This window comes from Rhizophagus irregularis, chromosome 12, assembly GCF_026210795.1.
Source record: "Rhizophagus irregularis chromosome 12, complete sequence".
In the NCBI taxonomy this organism is placed as follows: Eukaryota; Fungi; Glomeromycota; class Glomeromycetes; order Glomerales; family Glomeraceae; genus Rhizophagus; species Rhizophagus irregularis.
Window position 1 is genome coordinate 1,507,904 of NC_089440.1, and position 15,059 is coordinate 1,522,962.

Here is a 15,059-nt window from a genome sequence, read left to right on the forward strand (position 1 = left end):
ACCGTAACCGTAATATTAGTCATAATAGTTGCACATCAAAAAAAGCGAAAAATCGGGTATAGCGTGATAGCTGAAATTTCTTTATGGTTACAAGTTTTTTTACAATTATAGGCATTGTAAATTTGGTAAATTGCTTAAATAGTTAATAAATAAACAAATGAGTATTGTATGTAATAAAAAAACATATTTTACATAAGTATTTATCATATAAGTCTGAGAATTCAATAATTCGGCAATTTGACATTATGGCAATTTGGCAATTCGACGGCACGTCATTACAGCGGCGTAATACATTTCTATTTTGCCGCCGGTCCCCATGTATACGATTTCCAAACCTACATTCATGCTTCTAATTTGAATAATTTTGAAGGAGGTGTAGGCGCAGTAAAGTAGTGCAGTAATAAGTAATTATCTATGAAGCAATTAGCAATTACATCATCCAAGACCAATCCATAGCTAATAGTGTTAATAGTGAGAAAGTTTTTTGTTCAGCAATTAAAAACTGAAACACCAAACCCAGAACTCCAGAAAATTCTTATATAGGTAAATTCCAAAATAATAACTCTAATCAAAGGTTTTTTATATTGCCATTGTTTATATCTAACTTTAAAAATTATAACAAAAATAAATTATTAAATATTAAAAATATAAAATCTCAAATATTTTTAATACAACTTTTTAATTGAAACTTTATTAATAAAAAAAACAAATTAAAATATTATTTTACCAACCAGTAGACAGTAGTCCAATCTAGACAATTTTTTTTAAATTGTAAATGTTTATTACTAAATGGCAAAATCATAATTGCAATAAATTAAAAGAATATTGGGTATTGCTAAATATCACTAGTGGTGATCGTCACCACATATAAAATATTTTTTGAATTTTCAAAAATTTTTGACTGTGACATTATTCTAATTATAATATAAATATCATTACTATATGTAAATTTATGGGTAGAACAAGTTTGCCTTAGATTATAAAGGCTGTTGTTTAGATAGTTTTTGAGAAAAATAGGAAAGTTTGATTTTATAAGCAAAATACAATTTTTTGTTTTAAAAAAGATTTTTTTTAGTCAAATTTTCAAAATTTTAGTGTGATTAGTATCTACTCAGGTTTGTTTTACACATTTATTATTTAAATTGAAATTTTTGAAAAAAAATTTACAATGTGGTTTTTAACTCTGGCCAAAATTATAAATTTCGGCCAGAATTAAGTGGTGTGGTGACGATCACCACTGGTGATATTTAGCAATACCCAAGAATATTAATTTAAATGAAAATCAATTATAAATTTTATATATAATATTTAAAATTCTATAAATTTGCAAAATTAAACAACTGAAATCAAAAAATGCTAAAATATGCAAATTAATTATTTTATATAATATAAACTTTCATTAAAATTAAGCATTATAAAGTTTTTATATTATAAAATTAGTAATTTTATTGATTAATTAATCTAAAAAGAAAAAAATCAAAGCTTTTTTATGATTATTATGTATATTAAGTATATTCAAACTTTAATATAATAATTAATAATATTTTAGATTTATAAATTTTATTTTATAAAGTAAATGGGTTTTACTTTAATAAATATAAAAATTTTAATATTTTAAATTAAAAGTTTCAATTTTCAAAGGTTTAAATAGAATTCTAAATAATATATGGATAGGCTAGTTGTGAAAGTTACTTATTGATCATATAAAATTTTCAAAAGTTGCTTATTTCAGAGGTATTTTTTCAAATTTTCTTATCCTATATACCCTTGTTTTTAAATAATTTACTAATTGGATTTTAATAAATTAATAAATTTTATATTATTGAATTTATTTCAATAAGAAAAATCTAATGATAGTAAAATTACATTTTTAGTACTGATATTAGCTAAATTATTATAAGTTAAAATTTAACTATATGTATTTATTAGTTAAATGAAAGATATTTAAAGTACTCTTATTAAGGTTGCTGAATAGCTGAAAACTAAAGGATTTTGGTAAGTTGGCAAAATGCTAAAATAGTAAAACTTTGCTGAAATTATATAAAGAGGACCCCAGATATCTCCAAAACAGGTTATAAGTCACACTTTTGGCAAATTAGCCCATTTTTCAGGGTTCAAAAAATCATTTTTTGTAAATATCTCAGCATCCAGTGGTCCAATTTGGAGCTACAAAATAACAAAAGTTCATTAAAATTGAATCACTAGATGTTGAGATATTTACAAAAAAACGATTTTTTGAGTTTTAGCAAAAAGGGTGTTTTTGGCCAAAGTCCATTATGATCTTTATATTAGATATCTGGGGTCCTATATAAAGTCTTATTAAAAAGTTAATGAAACTCTAAAGAAAGTAAAATCTGATAAGACTTATTATAAATACTAAAACTGCTAAAATTTTGGAAAAACTATAATAAAACTATAGTAAAATCTTAAAGAAACTAATCGTAAGATTTTGAAAAAATTTAAGTAAACAACCTTACTTCTTATAACTATTTAATTTATATATAAAAATACTATCTGTAGAAAAATAATAAATAAAATAAATTAAAACAAAATAAACAAAATATATATATTTTTAATTAACTTCTATTATCAACTAAAAAACTGTTAATAGATTAATATAATATTTTATTATAAATTTTATATTTCAGAAAACTATTTATTTATATAAATGATTAATTAAATTTAAACTATTATATTTTAATATAACTTTTTATATATCATTACTTTTTTCTTATTCTTGATTTTTACTATATTTGTAAAGATATTTTTATTAATAATTTTACCTATATTTTTTTTTGAAAATAAAATCCATTTTTTTGAATTGTATCTTTCAAATTAGATATATCTTTATATTTATTATTATCTTTATAAAAGACTATTAAATAATATATAGTGGCCTATTAAAGAAATACATTCAAATTAAATTTGAATAAGATAAATTTCAAATATAAATAATATAAAATCTAATTTGGATTGATTGATTAGTTTTTTAATTATATGCCATTTATTCCAATATATTATTTATGTGATTTTTCCTGTTTTTTAATTTTACTCACATTAATAATATGTTTTATGGTAAAATAAATGATAAATTAAAAATTTTATAATATAAATTATTAATTAAATACAAAAAAAGTATCTATTTTTGAACTATACCAGATAAAGAATTTTCTACAATAAAATAATTGTAAAATTTAGATTCTTCAAGTTAAAAAAAAATTTTGCATTATTTAAATTGCAAAAAAGATTGTACTATTAGTTATTGTAAAAATGTGTAATGATTTCATTTTACTGATAAATTTTTTTCTATAAAATAAATCATAAAATATAAACTATATATATTAAAAATATACTATATACATAAAAATTTACAGTCAATTAGTTACGTCTATATATATATATATATATATATATATATTTTCAAAATTAATTAATTATCATCTCCAAGCCATTGAATCAATTTATCTTTAAGTTGTCCAATTTTTAATGGCTTCGTTAAATAATCATTCATCCCTGATTCGAAGCATCTCTCTCTTGTTTCTGGAATAGCTGATGCTGTTAAAGCAATTATAGGAATATTTGACATAGTTCTTATAGCTTTTGATGCATCAAATCCTGACATAATGGGCTAATAAAAGAAAAATATTATAGAAATCAATAATCAATGCATAATTGAAATAAATGTTAAATATAATGTAACTTACCATAGCACAATCCATTAATATTAAAGAAATTTTTGTTGGAATTTCTTTTGCTAAAGACAATGATAAATTCGAGGATTCCCCACTATATTCTGCTTGGATCAAATGAACAGCTTCTTGTCCATTTGTTGCTGATAAGGATGGGTACCCAAGTTTTTTGAGTTGGTGTTGAATAACCTATAAAAAGTCGAATGATAATAAATAAATAATACTTTTAACGTTCACAAAAAAAAAATTCTTGTAAATAAATACCTTTAGATTGATAGGATTATCCTCCTAATTAAATAAAATAACGTTAAAATACTATTATAATATTTACTGTAGAAAAAGAAAATAATAAAAAAAATATTTGAACGTACTACACATAAAATACGTTTTGATTTTGAAATAGGGCGTGATCTAAGAGACTTTGAAGCCCGATTCTTGTCAATTTGATTATTATCTTCTCCGCTAGGTTCCATTCTTTTTAAAGCTGTCCTCTTTGTAGGTTCTGAACTAAAAGATGCTGTTCTTTTCAACTTATCTCTACTAGATGCCTGTGATAATTTTTCATTATTATCTTTTGGCGATTGCCTTATAATTGTTAATTCTTTCTCTACCGGTAATGATGACAAATGTCGATTGTCATTATAATATTTTTCAACTCTTATATCCGCTAAAGGCTTAACGGAATTACGTCTATGATGGTTTGGTGTGGATGAGGATGATCTAAATATTTTGCTATTATGTAAACAATCCAATAACCTTTTTTGCATTATTGGTTTACATAATGTTACAATTGGTCCTCCAATGTCCTTGATTAGTTTCTGTCCTATAGCACGTCCGCTTGCAGACCAATATACCATAAGTGTTATGCAAAGTTGGTCTTTTCCGCAGGTATATCTTAATTCTTCAGAAGCTTTTTTAACTTCCTCTACATTGTCCTCATTGACATTAAAAAATGCAATGTCATATAATGGTCCATTATGAGTTTCACGCCAAACCTTGGCCGCTGAAACTCCTTCACTAAAGGAATCAAATGAATCAATTCTCTCTACACTTGATCCAATCAATTTAACTAAAGCATTTCTAGCTGTCTCAACGGGGTCAATTACTACTACACGTTTTAATCTTATAGTAGTGGGTAAATTTAATCCAGGCGGAGTCTGTGAGATAGATGTAATAGGTATAGGTGACCAAGATAAAGAAGATTCGACAAGCCTTTTTTTTAAAAAAAAATATATATATATATATATTAATATGGAATTAATCAAAATATTTAAATTAATTAAAAAATGAATACCAAGTAAACCAGAATCGGCTTCCTTTTCCTAATTCACTTTGAACACCCATTTCGCCTCCATTAATCTTTACAAGTTGTTTACAGATTGGGAGACCCAATCCGGTCCCATCTTGACGTCTTGTCATTGAAGCGTCTCCCTGAGAAAAACTTTCCCAAATGACTTTCATAAACCGGGGGTCAATACTAAAAGATTAAAAGATAAAAAAATTGGAATAAATATAAATGATTGATTGGAAAACACAAGTTAAATATCTTCAAGTACCCAATGCCGGTATCAATTATTTCAACAAATAATGTCGATTTTTTCGCTGTAGTATTTTTACTACTTTCATTATCGTTCTTCATTGTAACCTTGAGACAAACTTCCCCTTTGTCGGTAAATTTGATACTATAATGAAGAATATAACAAAAAAGTTTTTTTTCGTATATCAAATAATTTGACAATTAATGTTATGAAAAATAGTATTCAGAATTGATTATAAAATCGATAGAATATCGTAAAGTAATAATAATACTTACGAATTAGATAACAAATTCATCAAAACCTGTTGCAGCCTAGATAAACCAAATAAATAATTTAAATTACGTACGTAAATCACGTAATAATAAATAAATAAAACTATTAATTCTTTTACCTCTCGGGATCTGATTTTACAAATTTTGGCAGAGAAGTTGGTTCGCAACATAAAATTAATTCTATGTTTTTGGCCCCAGCCTTTTCACCAAAAAGCTCAATTGTTTTTTCCATCAAGCTAAATAGGTCAAATGTACTATTCAACAAGGCAACTTTATTCGCCTCTAATTTTGCTGCATCCAAAATATCATTCACAACTGCTAATACTACATCAGATGCTCTCGTCATGATTTGTACCATATCCTTTTGATCCTCTGAAAGTTGAGAATCTTCGAATGCTGATAAAATTCCTATAATTGCTCCTAATGGTGTTCTCAATTCTACGATATTAAAACATTATAAAATAATTAGAATATTTTTTATCAAACAATAAATAAACATAAACAACACAAACCATGAGAAGTATTAGCCAAAATTTGACTTTTGGCTTCATTTGCTGCCTCCATCGCTTCCATCTGCGCTTCTTTCTTTAATTTTTCCTCTAAAAGTATAGAGTGATTGATGGCTAAACCAATCTGGTTAGACATTTGTTGCAAAAAACTTTTTTCGCTGTCTAACCAAGTATTATTTGGAGGTCTATTTGCAACTACCCATCCCCATGTTTTTGAATCGATTTTAATGGGAAGGGCAATTAGTGAAACTAAATTTTGGACGGCTAATAAATAATAATTTGGAAATATTACAACTTCAAGAGTTTCATTTACTACTTCAAGGCTATTTTGATTCAAATTTTCAGTTTGATTATTTTCTTTAATTGGAAAATAGACCAACTTTCCTTGTAGGTTTGGTTCACTTTGGTCTGTTGATGAAAATGCCATTATTCTTGAATCTTCATTCTCTACAGCAACAATAAAAAATCTATCACATGGTAGGACGTGATGAATTTCTTGAACAGCTGTTGAAAGAGTTTCTTGAATATTTAATCCTGATCGACTTATCGAGAACAATAGTCGTTTTGTCTCTAAATGTCGTTTTTGTTGCAAGAAAAGTTGTCGATGAAGACAACTAAGTTTAATGTTGACGCGTATTCTCGCAATCAACTCTTTAGCACTAAACGGCTTAATTAAATAATCATCGGCTCCATGTTCCAGCCCTATTTAAGGAAATGTATCGACTATTTAATAAACTAAAAATTTGTTTTTTAAAACCTTAAAAAATGAATACCTTCAAGGCTGGCTTCTTCTCCAACTTTAGCGGATAACAAAATTACTGGAATCAATCGAGTTGATTTATTATTTTTCAATGATTTTAATAAATCATACCCATTCATATTAGGCATCATAACATCTAAATAAAGGAAGATAATAATATGTTAAACTTGTATCATTAATTAAGATGGTTAAATAAATAGAATCCTTACCACTTAAAATTAAGTCTGGTGGTTTGTCCAGTTTTTTTAAGGTTCTCAAAGCATCAAGACCATCACAAGCACAACAAACATCAAAATCTTTTTTTAAAACCCCAAATATATAATCCCTAAAATTAAAAAATAATTTCAATTTAAATTTAATCTCGCAATTTTATTAAAAAACTTTATGTCTACCTCATATCAGTGTTATCATCGACGATAAGCACTGTAAAGTTTTCACCAAAAGTTAAGGGATTGTCTTCCAATGAAGACGGAATAGTGTGACCTTCAGTAGTTAAATTATCATCCAAATCCATGTCTTTATAATCAGAATCTTCAATATTGTTCTTTTGAATCCATTGTGCTGATTCTTCCAGAAATAGATCACAATTTGAATATAATTTCTCTCCATGAACAACATGCTCTTTAGTGTTGTACTCATCATCAAAGTATACTTGATCCGGTGGCAAATGCTCCCATCCAGTTGGTAACCGAACTTTAAATATAGAACCCTTATCAACAACAGAGACTACAGATATATCGCCACCGTGTCGATTAACTAATTCTTTTACGAGAGCAAGACCTATTCCGGTCCCTTCATAACTACGTGATTGACGTGATTCAACGCGATAAAAGCGATTGAATAAATTAGGAATGTGATCATTTGGGATACCGACACCTAAAATTTCAAAATGTGTAAATATATGCTACGTCAAGGAATATTACGTAAATTTAAAACCAAGAACTAGATTAATCACCGGTATCAATCACTTCGAGGACAATAAATTCTTTATCATCCTCGTTTTCGGAATATAACCGAACGGTCACACTTCCAGTCCAAGTATGTTTGAAAGCATTTGAACCTGTAAAAATTAAATGAATAAATAAATATGATAAAATATTTAAGATCAACGTAAAATTTTTTATACTTACATAAATTAAATAAAATCTTTTCATACATATTCTGGTCTATAAAGATACGTCGGGATAACTTTAATTCTTTTGGCACGTCAATGACATATTTTAATTCAAATGACTTAGCCATACTCTCGAAACTGGACGCAAGTTCTGCGGTTAACTTTGCTATTTCGGTTTCGTGAAATTGTGCTTTTATGCTATCAACTTCAATCCGAGAAAACTAGTTCAAAAATAAATTGCATGTTTGATATTCGGCTTTAAATAAATAAAAATAAATAAATAATAAGCTAAAAATAAAAGGAATTTTACTTGTAACAATGTATTAACAAGTTTAAGTAATCTACGAGAGTTACGACGGACCATTTGAAGATGTAATAAAACGTCTGAATTATTTGGACAACACGCTATTGCATCTTCTAATGGTGAAAGCATCAAAGTTAGAGGAGCTATAATATAAAAATGTAAGATTAGTATAATTAATTAAAAATACATACATAATAAAAAAGAAAAAACTTACTTCTCAATTCATGACTTATGTTTTGGAAAAAATTAATTTTTTGCTTATTTAGGTCTGCGAGAAGTTGGGCATGTTTCCTTTCTCCTTCTCTTAATCTCCCTTGTGTTAAACTTGTACTTACATGACTAACAGCAAGCTAATATGATTTACCATAGATTTAATCAATTATTTTATGATGGCTTTAAAATATCACAAAATTTTAATTACCCGTAAAAACTCCATGTAATCTCTATCAAGTGCTTTTCTTGGATTAAGTCCGCAGACCATGATGGCTGTTGTATTAGTTTCTCCAGCAAATGAAGATAGTACCGGTAAGAGTATTGCCTTGGAATCATCTTTAAGCGTTACAATGACATGAGAATTCCTTGTAATAACTTCTTGTAAGTGCCAATGGGAAATATCATTATTATTTGAATTATTTTTGTCCATTATTATATTGCCATCATAGATAAATTCATTGGTAAATTCTTCTGACAAAAAATCTGGCAATATTCTTTTTGAGATTCCATTAACAAAAGCTAATTCTTCAATTTCATCATCTCCTTTAATTGTCATTAATGTTTGGTCATAAGTTGTTGCAATTAATTTAACTTTCTTAATATTTTTTTGGTCTGGTTTATTATTTATATTTCATTATAAATAAAATAAAATAAAATAAATAAATATAAATTATGTCGTTAATAAAGAATTGAATATGAGAAATATCCGGTCACGTACGATTATCATCTTCTAAAAGATAAATCATTGCGAATGGTATATCATCATCATTATCCTGTAATGCTAATGATACCAAATGACAGGCATTCTCAGCTGATTTTGCACCTAGGAAAAAATAATCCGTATGTACATATGGTTTTTAATTACATGATATTATAATATTCTGATATATGAGATTACTCGATGAACGCGATCAGATAAATATACCTGGAGTTCTATTCCCTAAATCTTCAAGAGTTTTTAATCTTCTAACTGCTAATACCCTTTGCGTTGTTTCTTGAACAGCATTAAAAACTCCAGTAATAGTTCCATCTTCCTTAAATACTGGACTAAGAGTAAATGAAAAATAACATTCCTCAGCATAACCATCACGATGCAATAAAAGCATCATATCATCTTGGAATGAACCTATTCCAGTTAAATTTACTCTAATTATAAAGGACAAATTGAAAAATGAATGATAATATAAAAATTAATATACAAGTAGTTACGACCCTGCTGACCAACTTTCAATTAATAAGGGAAGTCGATTTCATTTAAGAATTGAAGATATAATCGATAGACGCAAAATTTTAATGATTGTCTTACTCTTCAAATATAGGTCCCATGACATCATACGTCTCAGACCATACTTCTTTAAAGGAACGTCCCATTGCTATATAATGAATTAATTAATTAACGAATTTTTTATGTAACTTATGTAACTTATTTTATAGTATCTTTAAATACCTTGCGGATGTTTCATTTTTAATATGGGTCGATACACTATACGTATTTAGAATAAAATTAGTATTATACCGATATGTGGACATATGATATTTTCTGCTTTAATATCACTCACTTTGATTATATATCATCCTTAATTCGGGCCCATAGAAAATGGCAATCGGAAAAACTGAATGTAAACATAGGTCCTGTGGTTAATTTATCAAGAATCAAAATTAGAAATTGACAAAATTTAATGAAATTTTTTTATCATTTTTTTTATTTATAATTTTTTACGTGTCAATCTTTGACAATTTTGAAATCTTGAAATCTTGACAATCTTGATGTCACATGATTTCGCATGCTTAAATTCATACCACGATAGTTTTCAAAGAGGGTGGCCACGTTGACCTATCTCCAAGTGGAGTTGTTGACCAGTCAAACGAATGGACTAGGTCAGCAACTGGAGCTTCATCGGCATAGGGGCTTTCTTTTCCTAGTACTGACATATATGTTATTTAAAAAAGCATAAGAATCAATCAATGTATTTTATAATATTTTTTTTTATTGATATACAGTATATAGTTAAATTTTATCGTGTTGATGATAAAAAAAAAAGAAAATATTCAAAAAAAGTCTTTTTTTTATTTAAATATAAATTTTTAAAATATCATTCATATTATAAACAAACACAAATTATCAGTTAGTAATATTACTATTAAATATAATTAATTATGTTACGTAAAATTTAAAAGATCATAATTAAGGAAAGAATAAACTTGGCATGGAGATGCCTACATTAAAACAAACAAACATAAAATTTACCTGACCACATAGTTGACCGTTTCAATTCTTCCTTCATGTTTAAATAAATGAGTGTTACCTTAAAAGGTTTTTTAATAAATATTTATTATAAAAAAAAAAACGATAATTTTGATGTTTTTTCTTTTTTTTGTTCCTTGCTTCAAAGATATCTTCGAATAAAAGTAAGCCAGACCGTTCCAGACCCGAATGAGTATCCTTTTATGTAAATTCTAAAAAAAAATATACATGTATCACTAATTATATTAAAATCAATCGGAAAAAAACATCTTCTAAAAGTGAAATTCACACATATAAAAGCATTTATGCAAAACAAAGAATTACTCAATGTTTATGTAACCATCAAAACGAAAAAAACAATACGTAGATTTGGTGCTTGTGTTTCTTGATCGATGTAACAATTGGCATTGAATATTAAATGGATCTTGAGAAATATTTATAGATAGCTAATTCGTGAAGATCATGTGATTAAATATTTTTCCAACCCTCAAGCAATTTCCAATCCTCAAAAGAAAGAGAAATCTATAAAGATCAGAAAATCAGAAGAAAAAAAACCACCTAAAAAAAAAATTAATAAGGATATCAATTTGTTGACTTGTTTATTGAATCTAATAAATGAAAAAAGGAGAAATGTTGCGAAATTTTAAAAATTTTGATAAATTTGTCCTACCTTACGAATATTTGTATTATAAACATATTAAATATGCCAGCATTAAGCGTTATATTTTCCCGAAATCCGAACAAGTATTTCTTCATTATAAAAATCTCTTTTGGTAAAGAAATTACCATTTATAATTTCCAATGATTTGATAAATTAAAATGCTACCAAAACTAAAAACACGGCACATCATCTTGTGTTATTGATTATTTCAAAACAAATATATGCGCACAAGAAGAACCAATAATGTAGCTATCCAAACGAATTTATATTAAAAACTGGAACTGTTAGTTACATCATACAGAATTATTAACAAAACTCGCTACAAATTATTAATTTATGGTAATATTAAATAAAATTATCTTTTATATTCTTCTTAGAGATGGACCATATGGATATTTCTAGTGGTTACCTTAATTTATTGTTTATGACGAACTAAAACTAATAAAGTTAATAAAGCTGCAATAAGTCATCAGCAATAAAATGATTTATCAGCCAATGGAATTAAAGTTAAAATAGCTAGAAATTCCAACCAATTATAATGAACTTGATAAAATTTTAAAGGTTGCATTTATTGTTTTTTTACAGATTAAGAATCTCGGAAAATTCTTATATTTTAAAAGGTATTAAATAAGATTTAATTTAATTATTTAACTGAATATAAAGTAAGAAATTGATTAATTAATTTAAATTGAGAAATAAATAATTTAAGTATTAGGAATTTTTGGATTTGAATTTTTTTATATTTCCAATTAAATGAATTTTATTAGAATTGAACATGTCTCATTAATAAAATTGGAAATGTGTAAAATATAATAATTTTACAGTTTTTATTCCTTTTAATTAAAAATATTATTTATAAAATAAAACATTAAAATTAAATTTAAAATAATTTTTCTTTGAATTGATAATAGTTCATTATAAAATAAAAATTTTATTTCATGAATTTACTAAGTAATTTAAATTCCACTTACTAATAAAATTATTGTAATTTGCCACATTTTTTACTATAATAAATTGCAAATTAACTAATATATTTGCTTTATAATTAGATTGTTAATTTTTTACAAAAAAGAAATATTTGAAAATTGCAGTGAAAATGTTCAGAAATATTCAGAAAATATTTATATTTAGAAAAAATAATGAAATTTAAGATATTTAAGTAATATATTAAGATAATAAAGGTATAAATATTATTTAAAAATAATGAAGATAAATTTCAAATAAATTTTAGGATATTATAAAACAAAAAAAAATATTGATACCTACTTTAAAATGTAAAATAAAATATTTTATAAGAAAAAAAACAAAATTTAAATAAAATTCAATAATTCTAAATAATATGAAATAACATTATACAAATTTTCATTAAATTTCTTTAAAAATTTTATTTCATTCACAAATTTTTATATTTAATTTAATATTAAATATTCTGAATCCTATTATAATAAACATAATAAATAAAATCAAATAATTAAAAATCACATATACTATTTCATAAAAGCATATGGAATTTTCTTGTTTTTTGATAATCCTGAAATTTCATTTTGGTTGGTTTTATGATAATATGGATGTATTGTTTTGGGAGAATCTTTGAAAAATTCGTTCATCAAGAACATCAATAACAATATGTTTTATTTTCTCCCAAGTTTAATTTCTTAAAATCTCCAATGGCAAGTTAAAGTCATAAGATCCTATTTGATTAAGGTTTGATCACTAATAATAACTTTAAAAATATGATTTTACCAGGATGAAACAATATAAAGTCATTCGGACCATATTTCAATACGCGAAGATCATAGAATTAAAAAATTCAGTAACATAAATAAGGACCTATGAATAGTTATGGTATAATTTAACTAATGGCTTATAATGAAATTCGGTATTAGTGATTCAAAAAACAAACAAACAAACAAACTTTTTTAAATGAAATTCAATAGTTTTATTTATTTATTTATTTTTGCCGAATAAAAAAGAACAAAGATGATAAATTACTGATACAAAAATATACAAATTCAAATTTCTAGAATAAAATTACAAACAAAAGTGAATAAGAAAAATCACAGACTTCTACAAATTATCACAATTTTAAGCATAATTGTTAATTAAAATTATTAAGATTATAAAAAAAAATACATCTTTTTTATAAAATGATTATTAATTAAAAAAAAATTAATAATTAAAAAAAAAAGAAAAAATAATAATAAAATAACGATAATAAAATATGATGATAATAAATTATAAATTATAAATATAAACTAATAATACATATAAAGAAATCTTAAAATTAGATTCGGGTAATGTAATAACGGAAAATGAGGTTTATAAATCTTAATTTGAGAAGAGTTTGCTTAGAGTTTTATATGGTGATAAAAAAAGCTTATGGTGGTGATATGTGATAATTTGAGAAGTCTTTAAAGGATTCTCTACGTTTTTGAAGAACTATTGTATCATCTAATTTAAAGGAACACGTTTCGTTTCGATGAAACTTGAATCGTAATTTACGATCAAAAAAGGCAAAAAAAAAAAAAAAATTTTTTTTTTGATAATAATATGAAAATATTACAGAAGAGAAAAAAATGTCTTTTTTGGGGGGGAGGATAAGATATATGAACAAATTGTGTCATGATTATTTACAAAACGAGATGAATCTTTTTTTTTAGAATCTTGTTCGGTTAAATGCATTACGAACGTTGTTACCGAGTTTTTTCAATTTTCTTCTCCATTTTGGTGGTTTATGTACACACCACTCAGTGAAGGTGCGATTATGAAATGGAAATGAGGAAGTTGAACGAGCAATTGGTGGTGGTGTTGTAACATTTTCTGGACTAAATTCATTCTTAATTACATTCTTAATGACATTCTTATTTTTTGGTTCGTTATCATCGGTTTCAACGTACTCTTCAACAACAACACTTGGACTTTTCTCATCTGAGAAGCCATCATCCATGACAACTTCAACTTCGAATCCTAAAGGTGTAACCCATCTTTGAGGATCTCTTTTTCTGTTAAATTCATGTAAATGCTCTTCCATTGTAACTTGAACAAACATATGCCAAAATGATTTATCTCGGAATAAACAAAATGTCCCAGGTTCATTAACGGAAAATGAAAGTGGATGTAAAGAAATTTGTTCTTCAGCTGTAATTCGACCTTGATTGTATTCAAGTAATGTAATTGATATTATTTGTGGTCTGTGACGTTTTGAATTAGAAGCGTATATTCGCATTGGTTTTGTTGTTTTGACAGGTTCGAAAAACGCTCGGTATGTATTTGGATCATATGACGTCATTTTATATTCGAATTTTGATAATATTCGTCCTGTAAATTATAATTAATTTATTAGAATTAAAATTCTTACTCATTAAAAATATATATATGTGTATTTTGTAAGTATATTTGTATATTTACCTTGTTCAATAACTATAGAAACCATCCATTTATCAGTTCCAGGGTGTCTTTTAAATTCATCATCATAAACCATGTTTGATTTACCCTTAGGGTTTTGAGGACTGACCTGCATGATTAATGATATATAGGACTGTAGAAAATAATATAGTTTTTATCTATTTAACCGTATTTTTTTAGTTTTTTTTCTATTTATTTATATTTCTAAGTTCAAATAAAAAAATACATATATATATATATTTTATATATATTTATTTATTTATTTCTACAGAACGAAATTTTTTTCTTTTTCTTCTCTTCAAGATTTACAAAAAGAAAAAATTTTTTGAGAGAATGAGAACAAAGAAAA

General features: G+C 25.5%; 2 protein-coding genes across 2 annotated transcripts; both read right to left on the reverse strand.

Annotated features, from left to right (window-relative positions):
* Positions 1 to 3,082: 3,082 nt before the first annotated feature.
* On the reverse strand, positions 3,083 to 10,331 carry OCT59_003886 (uncharacterized protein; the record flags this gene model as incomplete). The annotated part of the gene is made up of 23 exons (XM_025324677.2): positions 3,083 to 3,628; positions 3,705 to 3,878; positions 3,954 to 3,977; positions 4,061 to 4,901; positions 4,984 to 5,166; positions 5,246 to 5,371; positions 5,503 to 5,538; positions 5,619 to 5,937; positions 6,012 to 6,710; positions 6,782 to 6,904; positions 6,978 to 7,093; positions 7,161 to 7,644; positions 7,724 to 7,828; positions 7,899 to 8,103; positions 8,193 to 8,329; positions 8,401 to 8,536; positions 8,608 to 9,011; positions 9,118 to 9,222; positions 9,325 to 9,545; positions 9,706 to 9,772; positions 9,847 to 9,882; positions 9,959 to 10,031; positions 10,200 to 10,331. 23 exons carry the CDS (start codon positions 10,329 to 10,331, stop codon positions 3,431 to 3,433), a joined length of 4,944 nt encoding a protein of 1,647 aa, XP_025184894.1. The 3' UTR covers positions 3,083 to 3,430.
* A 3,513-nt stretch (positions 10,332 to 13,844) lies between these two features.
* On the reverse strand, positions 13,845 to 14,825 carry OCT59_003887 (uncharacterized protein; the record flags this gene model as incomplete). The annotated part of the gene is made up of 2 exons (XM_025314519.2): positions 13,845 to 14,623; positions 14,714 to 14,825. 2 exons carry the CDS (start codon positions 14,823 to 14,825, stop codon positions 13,962 to 13,964), a joined length of 774 nt encoding a protein of 257 aa, XP_025184893.1. The 3' UTR covers positions 13,845 to 13,961.
* Between the last annotated feature and the right edge of the window lie 234 nt (positions 14,826 to 15,059).